This window comes from Neopelma chrysocephalum, unplaced genomic scaffold (assembly GCF_003984885.1).
Source record: "Neopelma chrysocephalum unplaced genomic scaffold, ASM398488v2 Primary Assembly neopelma1_147, whole genome shotgun sequence".
In the NCBI taxonomy this organism is placed as follows: Eukaryota; Metazoa; Chordata; class Aves; order Passeriformes; family Pipridae; genus Neopelma; species Neopelma chrysocephalum.
This window is the reverse complement of record NW_020897809.1, coordinates 10,441,827-10,456,488: the sequence shown is the minus strand read 5'-3', so window position 1 is coordinate 10,456,488 and position 14,662 is coordinate 10,441,827. Positions and strand designations below refer to the sequence as shown.

Below are 14,662 nucleotides of genomic sequence, written 5' to 3'. Positions count from 1 at the left end.
CTTACTTTTTTGGCCATCCTTCTTCGAAGCAAAAAAAGGAAGGAATAGGAACACAAAACTGAAGTGGGCTTCTACCCATTTTCACTGCTTTTTGCTCCTTTTTCTGAAACGTTTTCAGTAGGAAAGTGAGAACAAGGCCATCCCCCCATTATATTCTCCTTCTCTACTTCCTCCCACCTTTTCTCCTAAATAGAAAATAAGGGGAAAAAAACCCTACAAAACCAGAAAAATTTAAAAGCTCCCACTCTTTCAAAACAAAAAAGTACAACATTTCAAAACATTAGGAAGGAACATCTTTCAGTTTCAGCGTTTAGAAATGAGACGCGGCATTGCTCCATTACTGCAACGCGAGGGACGACTATTTCCGACAGTAAGGAGGGAGATCAGCAGCTCACCTGCTCAACAATTTCCTCCTTGCCTTACTGGCCAGGTTGACTTGGGACACGGTGTAGATTCCACCAACTCCTCGCCTGCCTCCCGGGCCAGACCAGTCTCACACCAGGAACTAGATTTCCCTCATGATGTCTCTCTCCACTCCTCACAGGCAGGCAGGCAGCGTTTTTGGGGCATAAAGCCTGGCTGGGATCGAGCCGTTAGTTACCATTCCTGTTGACAGGCAAACTAGAATAGGCTCTGGCTCACTTTCTCCGAGCTGCGGAAGGAGGAATGAGCCGGGAAAAGAGTTCATTCAATTGCTTCTGTTTGGCAGCTCTGCAGGACTCTCCGCAAAGACAGAAAGAGATGTGGCAAGTAAGGAGTTGCCATTTTTAGAATTACATAAGCCAGTTTGATTGCCATCGAGGCACTCTGTGCAGCTCCTGCCACGGTGCCCTGCCGGTTGCTCTGCAGTGGGACTAGATTTCAAACAGCTTTAGAAGCAGGTCAGATACCAGCTCTTAAAATGGGACTCAGGTTGAAAATGTCGATGTTATTCTTGCATCACTGACAATGTTGAACAGCATAACCATGCAAGGACTCTGGGACAGTTTGCTTCCAAAATCCCACTAACCACACTTGCTCTGGGACCTGTGCAGCGCTCCAAAAACTACTTCCCTAGTGAAGAAAAATAAATCTAAAAATAAAAAATAAATTAAAATTATCTGTCTACAGATATGCAGTAATATGTACATAACTCAGTGAAAGAGATGAAACAATAGTCTGGAGGGACTCGACGCCTCTGCTCCAGCCAAGGTGGCCTTGCCTTGCACTGCCCCTGCCCCGGTCGTGGCACTCTCCATTGGGTGACAGGGCAGCAGGATCCTGCAGGATGAGATGGACTGCCCACAGGGACTGAGGCATTGGCACTGCTCCTGTTACACAAAGTATCATAGTTTCAAAGGTATAACGGGAAGCAGTCACATGGGTAACAACCCTCACTTCACCCCAACCTCAAACTTTGCTATCCTGACTTCCCTATTCGTTGCTCCCTAATTTGTCCAAGCAGTGTCTGTCTTTGACCACTGCAAACCAAACTGCGGCCAAACACGTTGGGACCATTCCTGGGTTGACCCTTCGAGGTAGTAATTTCTGCCTTGCACTGAGACAGCCCCAAACCCAGCAAAGTGGAGCCAGGGCTGGGCAACACCACAGCCCAGCCTGACCCAGGGCCACTCTGCCACACCTCGCACCAGCCACAAAGCTGCAAAAACACATAAAAAGCTGCCAACCCCCTCCCATCTGACAAAGACAGCCCCATCCTAATTGCCTGGGCTGGTGGCTCGGCTGGTAGTTCATCACCTTCTGCTATTAAAAAAAAGGGAAAAAATAGGAAAAAAAAGTATTTAGAAAAATACATATATAAAGCAAAGCAGCATGGAAACCAAAGCCACCATTTCGGAGAGATTGAAGCATAATGCTAATAACTTTCGGCAGCTTCCACTGTGGAGTTTAAGCAGCTGCCAAGTTAAATAACTAGGAGGATCCTAAGTTGTCTTCCAGTGGACCAGAAATGCCCAGCGCCGACTGCCCGGGCAGGGGCGGCCCGACGGGCACGGGGAGCCGGGCCGGGCCTGCGGGGCCCTGCGCTCCTGCCCGCCCGGGACCCACCCGGGACACGTCCCCGGGAGCCCCTCGCTGAGCGGGTCTGGCTGTCGAGGGGCAAAAGGGGAACCCCCGCCGTTTTTCGATGTCAGCGGCCAGGGAACTTTTGGGGCTGGGGCTGCCGGGCGCGTACAGGACCCTCCGAGGGGAGCGGGGGCTAGAGAAGTCCCGGGTGACCCGGTGTGTCCCGCATGGGGCCGGCCCGGCCCGACCGGACACCGCACTCGTTTTTCTGGGGAGGCAGCAGCGCAAAAATCACCGCAGGAGCGATCGCGTCCGCATCAGGAGCGGCTTTGCGGCGTGCGCCCTTCCTGGGAAAAATCCGCAAACCATTTCTCCCTCCAAACGTCGGGGTTGAAGGATTAAAACCCCACGGGACAACAGCCTCCACGGGAAAGGCAGAACGCCCTGCCGAGCCGGGAGCCCGCAGCCCACCCGACGTGCGGCAGCTCCTGCCTCCCAAAGCCGGGCTGGGCCGCTCGGCCCCCCCAGTCCCACCCGCTCCGAGGGGCTCGGTGGTGGGCAGGCGGCAGGGCCGGGGCAGGCGAGGGGGCTGGGGCAGCTGTCTCAAAGTCAGTCAGTTGTAATATGCTCGCCGGAACAGCAGAAGTCGAATCGATAGAGACGGCCTCCAGCTGTGCCTAAACCTGCGATTTCAATTAAAATACTGAGCTCCGATGCCGGGGTCTTAGCTGGGATCTCAAAGCCCTGATGCACAAGGCATGCGGTACCCGGTTCCCCACCGGCCGGGAGGCAGCGGCATGGCCCGAGCCGGTGCCCGGCTTCGGGATGCACGGGGGCTTCTCCGGGATACAGGATGGAGGCGGCCCCGGGGCTGCACTCGGGGTTCCCCCGTCCCTCCTCGCCCCCGGGAGCCCTGAGGCCTACGGGACCCGCTGCCCCGAGCAGGGCGGTGGGTGCGGAGCGGAGAGCCGGCAGCCTTTCCCTCGTCCAGAAAGGGAGGGAGGGAAAGAGGGAGAGAGCCGGTCCAGCAAACACCCCGGCAAGGATGAGGGCGGCGCGGGGAAGCTGGCAGCAAGCTCCCGGCCCCGGCTCCGCAGCCCTCTTTTATCCTGCCCGAAATCATCTCGTTTACAGAAAATATTTGTTTGCACTATTAGTTGGTACTGGAGTTAATTACTCAACGTGTGAGCGGGGAGTAATATGGATAAAAGCAGCCCCAGTGTTTATTGTGTGGGTGAGCTGTTTGAGCGGTGCTTGAATAAACTGCAATTAGGGTTAGATAGAGATTAATTAACATGTGAGTGGCAAGGTGTAAAATAGTTCCCAACCCTCCACTCAGTATAATCTGCAGGCGAGGAAAAGAAGTTTGTGGAGGCTAATTAAATACTTTGCTAAAGCCGGCGAGCCCCGGGAGCGAGCGGAGCCCAGCCCAGCCGCCGCCTGCCCGCTCCCGCTGCCCGGAGGAGGCGCGGGCAGGGCGGGCAGCGCGGCGCGGCTCCCCGGGGTTCACACGGGCTCTCCCGCAGCCCAGCCACCGGACGCGGCTTGTGTGGTTCTTCGCGGTCCCGTCCCACCCTCTGCCCCAGACGCGGGACGGTTCCCTCGCTCCCGTGAACGCTGACCCGACAGATCCGGGCAGGCGGGATGGAGCGGGCAGGGCTGGGGGGATGCCAACACCTGATGCTCCAGACGGGGTGTCCCCCCGGGGCAGGGCGCTCCCCTCCGCCCGCAGGCAGCCCGGGGCGGCCGCCGCTTTCAAAGTTTGTTTCTGGAGCGTGTTGTGGTTCGCAGGTGAAAAAGCCTGTCTGCAAACAGCCGCCGGCGAGCTGCCCCGGCGGGGAGAGGAGGCGCGGCTTTGTCAGCGCCGCACAAAACCCCCGAATTCCTCCAAACTTTCTTAGGCGTGCGAGGGAGGCGGAAAAAAAATATATATTGGGGCCTTTTCATTGCTTGCTTTACCTCTGGCCAGGCTCAATCTAAACCCTTCGCTCCCCCCCTCTCCCCCGGATAATCCTCCCCTTTATTTTAGAAACACACAAAACCAGGTTCCACGCAGCGCTATAGTGGCTACAAGTGAAAGAGAATTGAGCGCCCTGAATCGCTGGGGGAAAATTGGTTCGGCTGAATAGCCCCAGCGAGGGACAGGGCGGCTAATCAGGGCCAGGGGGGTGCTGCCGGCCCCCCCCCCCAAACAGGTGGACGCGGGACTCTCTCAATTACCGCGTCCTCGCATCTGAGGTTCCTGCAAATCCTTCCCTCCCGCATCACGACGTTTTAATTAAAGAGAGGAAGGAAAGAAACCCCGGCATCCAGGCGCTATAATGTATCGTCGCCTATTTGGGGGGGAGGGGGGAGGAAAAGGAAAGGCGGGGGGCACGACAAGGGCTAGAAGGACAAGGGAGAGCCGCCCGGGTGCCCCGCCGGGGCAGCGGGCACCTTTCGGGGGTGACAATTTCCAGAACTCCCGTTCGCTGAACACTGGTCTTTTTTTTTTTTTTTTTTTTTTTTTAAAGCAGCGAAATCCAGTCCTGGACTCAACTCCCTCCACATTTATTTAAGGCTAATCACCAGCTACCCTGTGAGGGGAGAGGGGTGGAATTAAACTTAGTTTAATTAACATTAATACACTGTCCTAATTAATGGGTTGGCTATTAATTTATACATGCTGGGGAGGCTCGCAGATAAGTGACAATTTATTAATTATCTTCCAGCTCGGTTGCAACGGAGCTGATTGCAGATGGGTTGCCAAAATAACTCGAGCATGGTTGCGTGGTAGTTGCTTTAGAAAAAAAAAAATCATTCTCCCCCTTCTTTAAAAAAAAAAAGGAAGAAGAAGAAGAAGAAGAAAAAAAATCCTCACGCTCACTCGGAGTGGCTCTTCTAACCCCAGCAAGAACTGGAGCACTCTTTTCCACCCAACTTGTGAATCGCACTTGCCTTCTAATTTGCCACATGCAAAACGATTCCTCTGCTTTGCAAGTTGCTTTTTAAGAAGGGAGAGAGAGAGGAAAAAACCCAGCTCGCACACGAGCGATTTGTGCGTCTTAAACTGGAAGGAAATTGTGCGTGGAGAGGGGGGGCTCGTCTTCCTCTCTCTGCCCCAACCCACCGTGCTCCAGCCCGGCGCCTCGGCTCGGGGAAGATCCATGGTGGCATCCCCATGTCATTCTGCTCAAAGTGACTTCATGTGATGTCAGCTTTAAATGTACGAGACCGTGATCTGACGCTCAGGAAGATGTTTGCTATCAAAATGTGACTGTGGCCACACTGCGCTGCTTGGATGAGTCTCGCCGGCGCTGGGCAAAGGTAAGTGGTCCCAAGGCGAGTCCCGCCGCCCCTCGCCGTGCCCCCCGCCCCTGCTCCTGCGTTTCCCGGACCGTGGCCATCGGTGGGGCTGGGCTGGGTGGCATTGGGCTGAAGGAGGCTTTTCTTTTTCTTTCCTTTTTTTTTTTAATACTAACAAGGTCTAGCTTGCATGTTACTTTAGCGTGTTCCGCTTAATGAGCAGTAATCTGGTACCCTACGTGCCATTGTTCTTGGATATGTTCATTTGAATGTAAATAGGGAGGGGGTGCCGGTGGGGGGTGGGGTGGGGGGAGAACAAGGTGCTTATTAAATTGATTTGTCTCCTGGCTTTTCTGGAATGCAGAGCCGAAAGCGGGAGCGAGTCGCTGCTCACACCAAGTTCCCGCACGGCGGAGCGACATGGCGAGTCCGGGGTCGCTGGAGACGGTCATGCCTTCGTCCTGCCCCCGGCACGACGGCAGGGCCGCCGCCGCTAACCCCTCCAAGACCCTGGCCTTCTCCATCGAGCGGATCATGGCCAAGACGTCGGAGCCCAAGCCAGCCTTCGAGCAGCGGCACGGCGGGCCGGGGCCGGAGCCGGGCAAGAAGCCGCTGAGCCTGTGCTCGCCCCTGCCCTGCGTGATCCCTATCCCGCCGCTGGGCTACGAGCTGCCCTCCAAGACTCTCAACTACTCGGAGCTGTGGAAGAGCAGCCTGCGGGGCGGCGCGGGGCTCTGCAAAGCCAACTGCGGCGTCTGCTGCAAGGCAGAGCTCGCCCTGGGCCAGCCCAGCGGCCGGCTCATCAAGCCGCAGGTCATCCACCAGGCAGGGGCCGTGCCGGCCGCCCCCCGCTCCCTCTACTACTTCAACTACCTGGACGCCGCGTACCACCCGGCCGACCTCCTGCACGGACAGCTCTTCCCCGCCGGCCTGCTGGGCGCCCCGCCGCCGGGGGGGCTCTCGGCCCACCAGAAGCTTTTCCTGCTGGAGAATGCCAAGCTGGCGGGGCTGGCGGCCGAGAAGCTGCCGCCGCCGCCGCCCTTCGCCCACAAGGAGCGGCTGCCGGGACACCTGGATCAGGTGATGAAGGAGGCGGCGGCGGCGGAGCGCGGCGGCCCCCCCAAGGGCCACGCCAAGATGGGGGGCGGCGGCGGCGGGGCGGCGGAGGGCAAGCCCAAAAACTTTACCTGCGAGGTCTGCGGCAAGGTAAGGGGGGCGCCGGCACGGGGTGGGGGGCCGGGGGCGGCCGGCGGCGGGGCCGTGCCTGACCTCGCCTTCCCGGCGCTTCCCCGCAGGTGTTCAACGCGCACTACAACCTCACCCGCCACATGCCGGTGCACACGGGGGCCCGGCCCTTCGTCTGCAAGGTCTGCGGGAAGGGCTTCCGCCAGGCCAGCACCCTGTGCCGACACAAAATCATCCACACCCAGGTAGGTGGGGGGCAGCCGGGGTGCGGGAAGCGGCGGCCCCCCCTGCTCTCCGCGCAGCCCCCACTGACGGGCCTCTCGCCCCCCTGTGCAGGAGAAACCCCACAAGTGCAACCAGTGCGGAAAGGCGTTCAACAGGAGCTCCACACTCAACACCCACATCCGCATCCACGCCGGCTACAAACCCTTCGTCTGCGAGTTCTGCGGCAAGGGCTTCCACCAGAAAGGTGAGCTGAGCCGGGCCGGGCCGGGGCCCTCGCCTATCATTAGCGGGGATTAAACGCGGCGAGCCCGGCCCGGCTGGGGGAAGCGAGGGGCGCAGGCAGAGCCGCCGCCGCCGCTCCCAATTACTTTCCCTCTAAGCCGGGCCGCATCGCCGGGCACTGCTGACGGTTCTCCCTAAATGCTTTTTAAATGAGAGGTGCCGGGCCTTGGTCCTAATCCAGAGCCCTCCGTTTGCCGCGGGTCACCGGGCTGACCCTGCCTCTCATTTGTGCCGTGCCAGTTGCGCGCTGCTCCGCGCTGACGCGGACTGAGTTTGACAAGTGGGACGGGGGTGCGGGGGGAGACACTTCCTAATGCCCCCCTTACCTGTGCACCGTGCGGCACCCTCGGGTAACCCCTTTTTCCTCCTTCGCAGGCAACTACAAGAACCACAAGCTGACCCACAGCGGAGAGAAGCAGTACAAGTGCACCATTTGCAACAAAGCCTTCCACCAGATCTATAACTTGACTTTCCACATGCACACCCATAACGACAAGAAGCCCTTTACGTGTGTCACTTGCGGGAAAGGATTTTGCAGAAACTTTGATTTAAAGAAGCACGTCCGAAAGTTGCACGACAGCGTCTCCAGCGCTCCTCCGCCGCGGGACCCTGGGCGCAGCGGGCAGAGCTAAGGGCCCGGCGCGCCGCCCCATTCGGACCTTCTCCACCAGGCCAGCACTATTTATCCAAACCAGCCTTCGCTTCTCTGTCTTTTCCCAAGCGAGCTCAGCCGCCGGTAGCAAGCGACCCCGAGCCGCAGTTGTACATAAGAGGAATCTTATTTAACGGCGCGTTGCGCCGCCGGAGCGGGCCAGGAGGGGCCGGGCTGGCCGCCCCCCGCGCCAGGACAGCGCTCTTTATACGTGTCTGTAAATCTCCATTTTAAATGTACGCTCGAATAAGTGAGGAATATATATCTATATCTATATCTATCATGGGACAATAAACCGGCCCTTCGCAGGTGTCTCATTTCCCACCTCGGCCCCGGCCCGAGCGGGGACCGGGCTGCACGGCGCTATCCCCCGTGTGAACGCGGCGTGCGGGAGCTGCGGGAGTCGGGCCCTGCCGCTCCAGGGCCCGCCGAGAGCCGCGGGCATCGCAGGAAGCAAAACCAGGGCGGGAGGGAGCCAGGCGGCTTCAGAGGGCTGCAGCCGCCCCCCGGAACGGGGGCAGCGCCGGTGCGGGACCCCCGGCCGGCAGCGCGAACGGCGGCTCGGAGTTTCCCAGAGCTGCTTCCCGGGGTCGGTTCATTACGGCGTGTTTAAGCCGCTGCTGAATGACTATCTTTCCTTGCATGCAGATAAAATTATCTCACGCTTGCTTTCCGAGTAATGACCCAAATTAAGAGAGAAAACACAGACCCTTCAAACCGCATTACATTAATCTAATCACTCCCAGCAGGCCTCAGAAACTCTTTTTGATCAGAATATGGATAATCAAGCACTTGGATTACACTAAATATTCCCTTCTCATCTCCCCCCCTCCCTCACTTTTAATACGCAAGTGTCTATTCTGGCCACGTCGTTAGGAACAATATTATTCTAGCGGAGAAAGGAGATTGAGGCGGCCGGGCGTGTGCGTGCTGCTCGGGCCGGGCTTGCCAATGAAGAGGGGAACGAGACAGGCACCGAAATGCCCGGGGACGGCGTAATGGGGAGCTCACCTTTCTCCGCTTAATTGAGTGGTTAAATAGTAGGAGGCGAGGACGAGCACAGCTCGCCGCCGAGCGCAGGAACGGGAGGCGACCCCTCGCTCCGGGATTCTGGATCATTATTCGGCTGCGATGTTCCGCGCTCCCCGAGGAGCGGGCTGGGGCCAGGGCTGGCGGGCCCCGTGCTCCCGCTGGAGGGATGGGGCGATTTCAGAGTTTCTTGGGGTTTGCATTTTCCAGTGTCAGAAGTAGCGTTTTGACGGTTTGAGGGGCGGAAAAGGATGTCCAATTATCCTGGCAGTGGGGAAAGATCGTGACAAAAATTTGTTAAAATATTTTGGGAGAGTTTTAGCTTAAAAAGAAATTAAAAAAAAAAAAAAAGAAAGAAAGAAAAAGAAAAGGAAAAATGCAAACCCCGTCGCCGTTAAGTCACCGCTCTGGACACCCTGTCGGGGGAAAGGGTCCCGCAAGCAAAGGGGCTGCAGCTCAAGCCTTTGCAGCCCACGGGCCGGGGACAGAGGGGGGGACCCCTCTCTCCGAGAGGACAGTGTGCGGGGGGAGGCCACGGCAGGACAAGGTTCCGGAGGAGGGGAGCGGGGCGTGAGCATCCCGAGGGGCGGCTACGGAGCCGGTGCCGCTGCCAGGTCCGGGGGAAGGTCTGCTTCCTCCGCACCTCGGGCCGCGGGAAAAGGTCTGGGCTGCCAGTCGGGAGCCGAAAGCGGGAGCCAGGCGCGGCTACAGGCCCCACAGACAGCGTGCAGGCTGCTTCCTCAGCTCCCCTGATGGGCGAGAGCAGTGCGAAACCCGCTCCCGGGAAGGGAATTAAGGAAGCGCGTTCTTATGGCATTTTTATAAAAAGCGGCGTTGTTTACAGAGCCGTCTGTGAGGGGGGAGGGAGTCATCCCCGTCACGGTTAAGGGCATCCTCGGGGCACCCTGCAGGGCCGTATCGGCCGCCGCTGGGTGGGCTTGGTTACCTGGCCCCCCCCGGGTGTCGGCGGGCAGCCCTGCCCGGGCCGGCTGTCGTTCCGGCTTCCCCCCGACCTCGGACGCACCGGGAAGGGGCCGCGGCAGCGCGCTCGCCACCGGCCGGCCCCTGCCCCCCCCCGGGATCTCGCCCGGATCCCGGCACACACAAGCCGCAGATCGCGGGGGAGGGGCGGCTCTGTCAGACACACACACGCCAGAGACTCCAATTATCTTCTCCCTCACAAGATGTTTCTGCTGTCCACGACTGCTCACACTTCGGCACTCTTGCCAGCAAGCCTCAATAATAACACAAAAACCCGCACAAAAAAAACCCCTCTCCCGGCGCCACAGCCGCGCACACAACAGATTGAGCGGTGCCGGTGCCTCGGGGGGAGGGTTAGAGGTGCCTCCGCGCAGAGAGGGACGTGCCAGCACCGCCGGGCTTCCCCCCTCGGCCCGCCCGGCCCGGCCCGGCGCCTCCCCGGCACCGGGCGGCTCCCAGGTGCGTCCCGGCACCGCGCCGGGCACCGGGAAGCGACCAACCTACAGGCAGCTGCGTTGCCCTTTTCCCTGCACTCCGCTCTCCAAACGTCTGAGCAACCAGTTTGCTGCTAGAAACATGTTAATTGCCAACGGAGCTCATTAAGGCATGCACATGCAAAACACAGCGAGGGAGATTAAATGGACAAAAGCGCAATAATGAACTGTCAAAAATCGGACCCATCTACACGACCAGGAGCACTCAAGAATGAGGCATTTAGAGGCAACAAAGGATTGTCTGGGACAGGAAGAAAGGACGACCTAGACTTTTGTTTAGTCAACACAATTGATTACAAATGAGAGATTAACAGGATAGCTTCAGAGTTTTTTTGAAGGAGGCAGAAGAGAAAAGTCCAATTAAGTGCACCGAATGTTAACTACATTGATTTCCACGGCCAGCGCTAGAGAAATTCTCATTAAACCATCCCTGGCGATCCCTTTTGGAAAGTAATTTGTCTCCCTGATGGAGCAGAGAAAGGGAGCCGTGTAAAGAGAAAGAAGCGCTAGTTCTTGGCACAATGAGCTTAGGAGACACACTGGAAAGAGCCAAAGGGGGAGTTAATGAGCATCTGACAAGCCGCTTGGACCCGGGCCTGGAGAGCAGCGATGAAAAGATGGAATTGGCCAACAACTATTCTTTATATCAAACATAAAAAGGCCAATCTGAAACAGGGCTGCTCAAAGCTGGTGGGGAAGAAAAGAAAGGCCCCCACTGGGGGGTGGAGTGGAGGGCTCAACTGCCCCATTGGGACGGGGGAAAAAAATGCGTTGGCATGTCCCTCTCCCGAGCGAGCGGAGCTACCGGCCCTCGACACCACCCCCGGGCCAGGCACGGCGGAGGGGTCCCGGCAGCCCCGGCCCCAGCTGCAAACACCCCCGGCCCAGGGGTTTGCACAGCCCCGAACTGCCCCACGCCAGCCGAGCTGGGTACAGTTTTAAGAGGTTGTCCCGCGGAGGGAAATCACCGGTCATCCCAAATCACTGCGGCCTGGCTTTCCTCGAAAACCGCCTTCCTCCACCCTGGGGATGCATTCGCCCGACCCTCCCGCTGTCCCGGGCCGCGGCCCCCCCGGGGGACCGGGCACCGCGGAGCGCAGCGCAAGGCAACGCGCCTCGTGTAGACACGGCTCGCTCGGAGGCTCTTAAATCAGATTAGAGCTCGTTAATAACAATTTTGGCTTAAGTCTGTATTGACTTAGGTTTAGGAATGGCTTAGCACTTTCGCTTAAGTCAACACTAGGGCTAAATTGACACATGCCTTTCCCAACCCGCCGCGTCCCCAAGGACGCCCAATTTCTTGCAGGACTTGTCCGTCTCTCGCTTTAAGCAGTTTTATGGAAGTATTTGCATTATTTTTAAGCGAGCCCACTGAGCCTCGAGCGTGCCGGCCCACCCCTCGAGAGTCCGTTCCAGGGACGGGTTTCAGGGCCTCACCCTCCCACGGCTGGGGTGCGGGCACTGCTGTCCTTCTGGCTCTCAGTGTTCTCACTGCCGGCCCTTGCTGTCCTTCCTTCCCCAGCCCTCACGGCGTGGCCCCTGTCAACTCCCTAACACCTCCTGCGTCTTTCCTCAGGCCCTCCCTACCTCTTCAGATTTGGACCCTGGATACCCCCGGAGAGCCAGGGCTGTGGTGCCACCCACAGCCGTGCTCTGCAGAGAGAGGAAAGGGCCGGAGGAAGGTGCCCCTGCAACCGAGGGACAGACGGCACGGCAGGTCCCGGCACAGGCATCGCCCTTCGGTCAGCACGGACAGCGGCCACGGCGAGGGCTATCGGCTGCCCGGCCGCGTCGGACCCTTTGGGCAGCCTCCTGCAGACGGGATGGCGAAGGGCAGCGAGGCCCTGGGGCTGTGCAGGACAGGGGTCACCGGCAGGCCATGGCTGCGGGACAGGCACCCACCCCCCGGGCTGGGGTGCTGGTGGGGAGCTGCTGGGTGATCCACTCACCCCATGCCCTTCCTCTCCTGAGGGCTTCTGCAGGCAGACCTTGCACCGTGGCCAGCTTTGCCCTAAACATTTGCCTTCCCACTCTCCCCACCTTCTCCACAGCCACGGCGCTGTGCTCACCAACACCATCACCACGGGGCCTTAGTAAAAAACATAAAATGGGGGCAAAAATGCTCTTACCAGTTTGTTTCTGCCACCTGCCCTGACTCTCTAGATGACCCTTCCCCACCTTTTATAACCCCACTTGTGCCCTACTCCTACTGCTAACCCTGCCTGGCCCAAAGCCTCCTCCCCCATATTTGTATTTATCTCATTGATTTATTGCAATTGCTTAATTGATTCAATCATGGGCAACATGTGCCCTCAATGAAAAATTAAAAAAAAAAAAAAAGAGGAAAAGGGTGCATTTGGACTTCTGTGCTCTCCATTTTACAAGGGGCTGCCCCTCCTCATCAGGTGTTGGGGCTGCAGCCGGGCCATGTGGCCTTTCAGTGTAGGTGCTTCAAGTCACCAGGGCTCTTAAAATCTGCTACAAAGTGACTCTGGGAGTAAGAGCATGTTTAGTCACCAAAGCACTTTATGATCCCCAGTGGAGACAGACACAGAGTGCAGAAAAGGGGTCTGCTCCCAGAATTCTGAGTGTATAAGCCTGAAACAACATAAAACTTGACTTCTACAAATATTTGCATCTTTGCCGTCTTCTCCATTTGCAGAAGAAGCAGGCTGACGAGTAACTTTAAAAGAGATCTGGTCCGGGGGCAGAAGGACTCCCAGCCGACGGGACAGGGGCTGGGCACCTCACTGGACCCGCTTCGCCTTTCCCGGCTCCCCGCCGAGCATTTCGGAGCACCCCGGGCCCCATCTGGGCCTCCTCAGCCCGTGGGCGATGAGCCACAGCAGTGGGTGGGGGGAGGCGGCAGCCCCTGTCCCAGGCCCCCGGGCTGACCTGCCAGCGGCGGCCAGGAGCAAAACCCTCTCCCAAACAACGGGGATGGGCGCTTTGAACCACTTGGGAGACCGAGGCCACGGGAGCCAGGTACTTCCCCAAATCAGCGCTGCTGCCTCGCTGCAATGGGCACAATTGTCCTTTGGAGGGCTAAGGCGCTTAAATCGCAGAGAGCACCTGAGTCCTCCTGCAGCCGCGTTCCCGAGGTCCTGTTAACTGTCTGATACTCCTTCTACTGTCTTCCTCACTGCTGCCAGTTGCCAAGATATTTCACATAAATAGAAGCTTTCTGATTTATAATCAGCCTCTTCCTTCTGATTCATTATGTTAATGAATTGAGATATTACCAACACTGGATTATCGCATCACTCAATGAATCCAGCAAGAGAAAGCTGATTATAGAGGAAAAAGCCAAGTGTACCCGGAAACTTGATACAAAGAAACGTCCGAGAAATAGCGCAAAGAGGCTGCAGTAGTTTAAACGCCTTCTAAACGCTGTTCCCAGGTGACAGGGAGCTGCCACACTTTGGGTCACATAGACAAACCTTTTCCCAAGAGATTTACGGATACGTTTTTCATCGTTACGGGTATCACTACGAACACTTCCAAGGAATCAAACCCTCTGCCCAGAGCTTTCCTGGAAATCTCGGCGCCTTTGAGTGAGGGAGAACACACACAACACGCTCCCCGTCCCCTCTCCCAGCGCACCGTTCCCGGCAACGCGCAGCCCCTGCGCCCCGACACGACCGACCGCCGTCCGTCCGTCCTCCCCCGCACCACAGCGAGCGCATTTCACACCGGGCAACCACCAAGCAATGGGTTTGGGGTGTTTCTTTTGTCCCGTCCCTTCTCCCTTTCCCACAGCCGCTGGGCTCGGGGTTTCCCGGCTCGGGGCAGCGCTGCCCCTCGGGCAGAGCCCGCACCGCCGGGGCGCGGGGCGAGCGCGGAGCGCAGCGCGCAGGTTCGACCGCGCCGAACAAAGCTGCGGGCATGTGCTCCACTTGGGCACATCATCCTCCGGAAGCTTTTACTGAGCAACAGACAGAGCTCCGTCAATGAAGCTACTGGGAACACATGCGAACTAAACGGGTAAAGAAAGGCAGGTCTGGAAATCAAAATTACATTTCCCAACACCGCAGTGAGGCAGGTACTTATTTACTGCAGCTTCAAGCTACGTAATTAGTCAAGGAGACTGTAATTTACTTAAAGAAAGGCAAATTTTTCCTATTATTAATTTGCAATAGATTTGTAAAATAATCTTACAGCAGCTGGCTCTGCTTGAATCTGTTTCAAAAGTGTGATGTAAATACCGTCTCACACTATTTTGTTGCCTATTAGGGCTTTCTGGTAGGTGATACGACTGAGAGTGAGGAGAAAGAACACCACACATTTATTTTTAAGATCATCATCACTAGCGATAAAACTTATGAGAGAAGTGAGCATACTTCCTATCTGTATGCGTTAAAAACAGACGTATTCAAAGTAAGTAAAATGTAAAAGATACAACTGGAAGGCTCCATACACAGCGGGTACAACTTAGCGCATTTTCAAGAGCTGTTTCAACTGTGTTTAAAAGGAGTAGCAAATTCCCAAATTAAATCACGCTATTTATAGCTAAGACAAAGAGCTT

At 57.3% G+C, this 14,662-nt stretch overlaps 1 protein-coding gene across 1 annotated transcript; it reads left to right on the top strand.

Moving 5' to 3' along the window:
- The first annotated feature begins 4,842 nt into the window (after positions 1–4,842).
- On the top strand, positions 4,843–7,945 carry FEZF2 (FEZ family zinc finger 2). Its single transcript, XM_027700573.1, has 5 exons — positions 4,843–5,310; positions 5,654–6,495; positions 6,585–6,719; positions 6,811–6,943; positions 7,357–7,945. The coding sequence occupies exons 2-5, from the start codon at positions 5,710–5,712 to the stop codon at positions 7,611–7,613; spliced, it is 1,311 nt and encodes a 436-aa protein (XP_027556374.1). The 5' UTR covers positions 4,843–5,310; positions 5,654–5,709; the 3' UTR covers positions 7,614–7,945.
- The last annotated feature ends 6,717 nt before the right edge of the window (positions 7,946–14,662 follow it).

Excerpts from the sequence above, each read along its gene's own strand:
- FEZF2 (XM_027700573.1), top strand. The coding sequence starts at position 5,710 with ATGGCGAGTCCGGGGTCGCTGGAGACGGTCATGCCTTCGTCCTGCCCC. Across the intron at positions 6,720-6,810 it reads ACAAAATCATCCACACCCAG|GAGAAACCCCACAAGTGCAA; the intron begins GTAGGTGGGGGG and ends CCCCCTGTGCAG. Across the intron at positions 6,944-7,356 it reads CAAGGGCTTCCACCAGAAAG|GCAACTACAAGAACCACAAG; the intron begins GTGAGCTGAGCC and ends CCTCCTTCGCAG.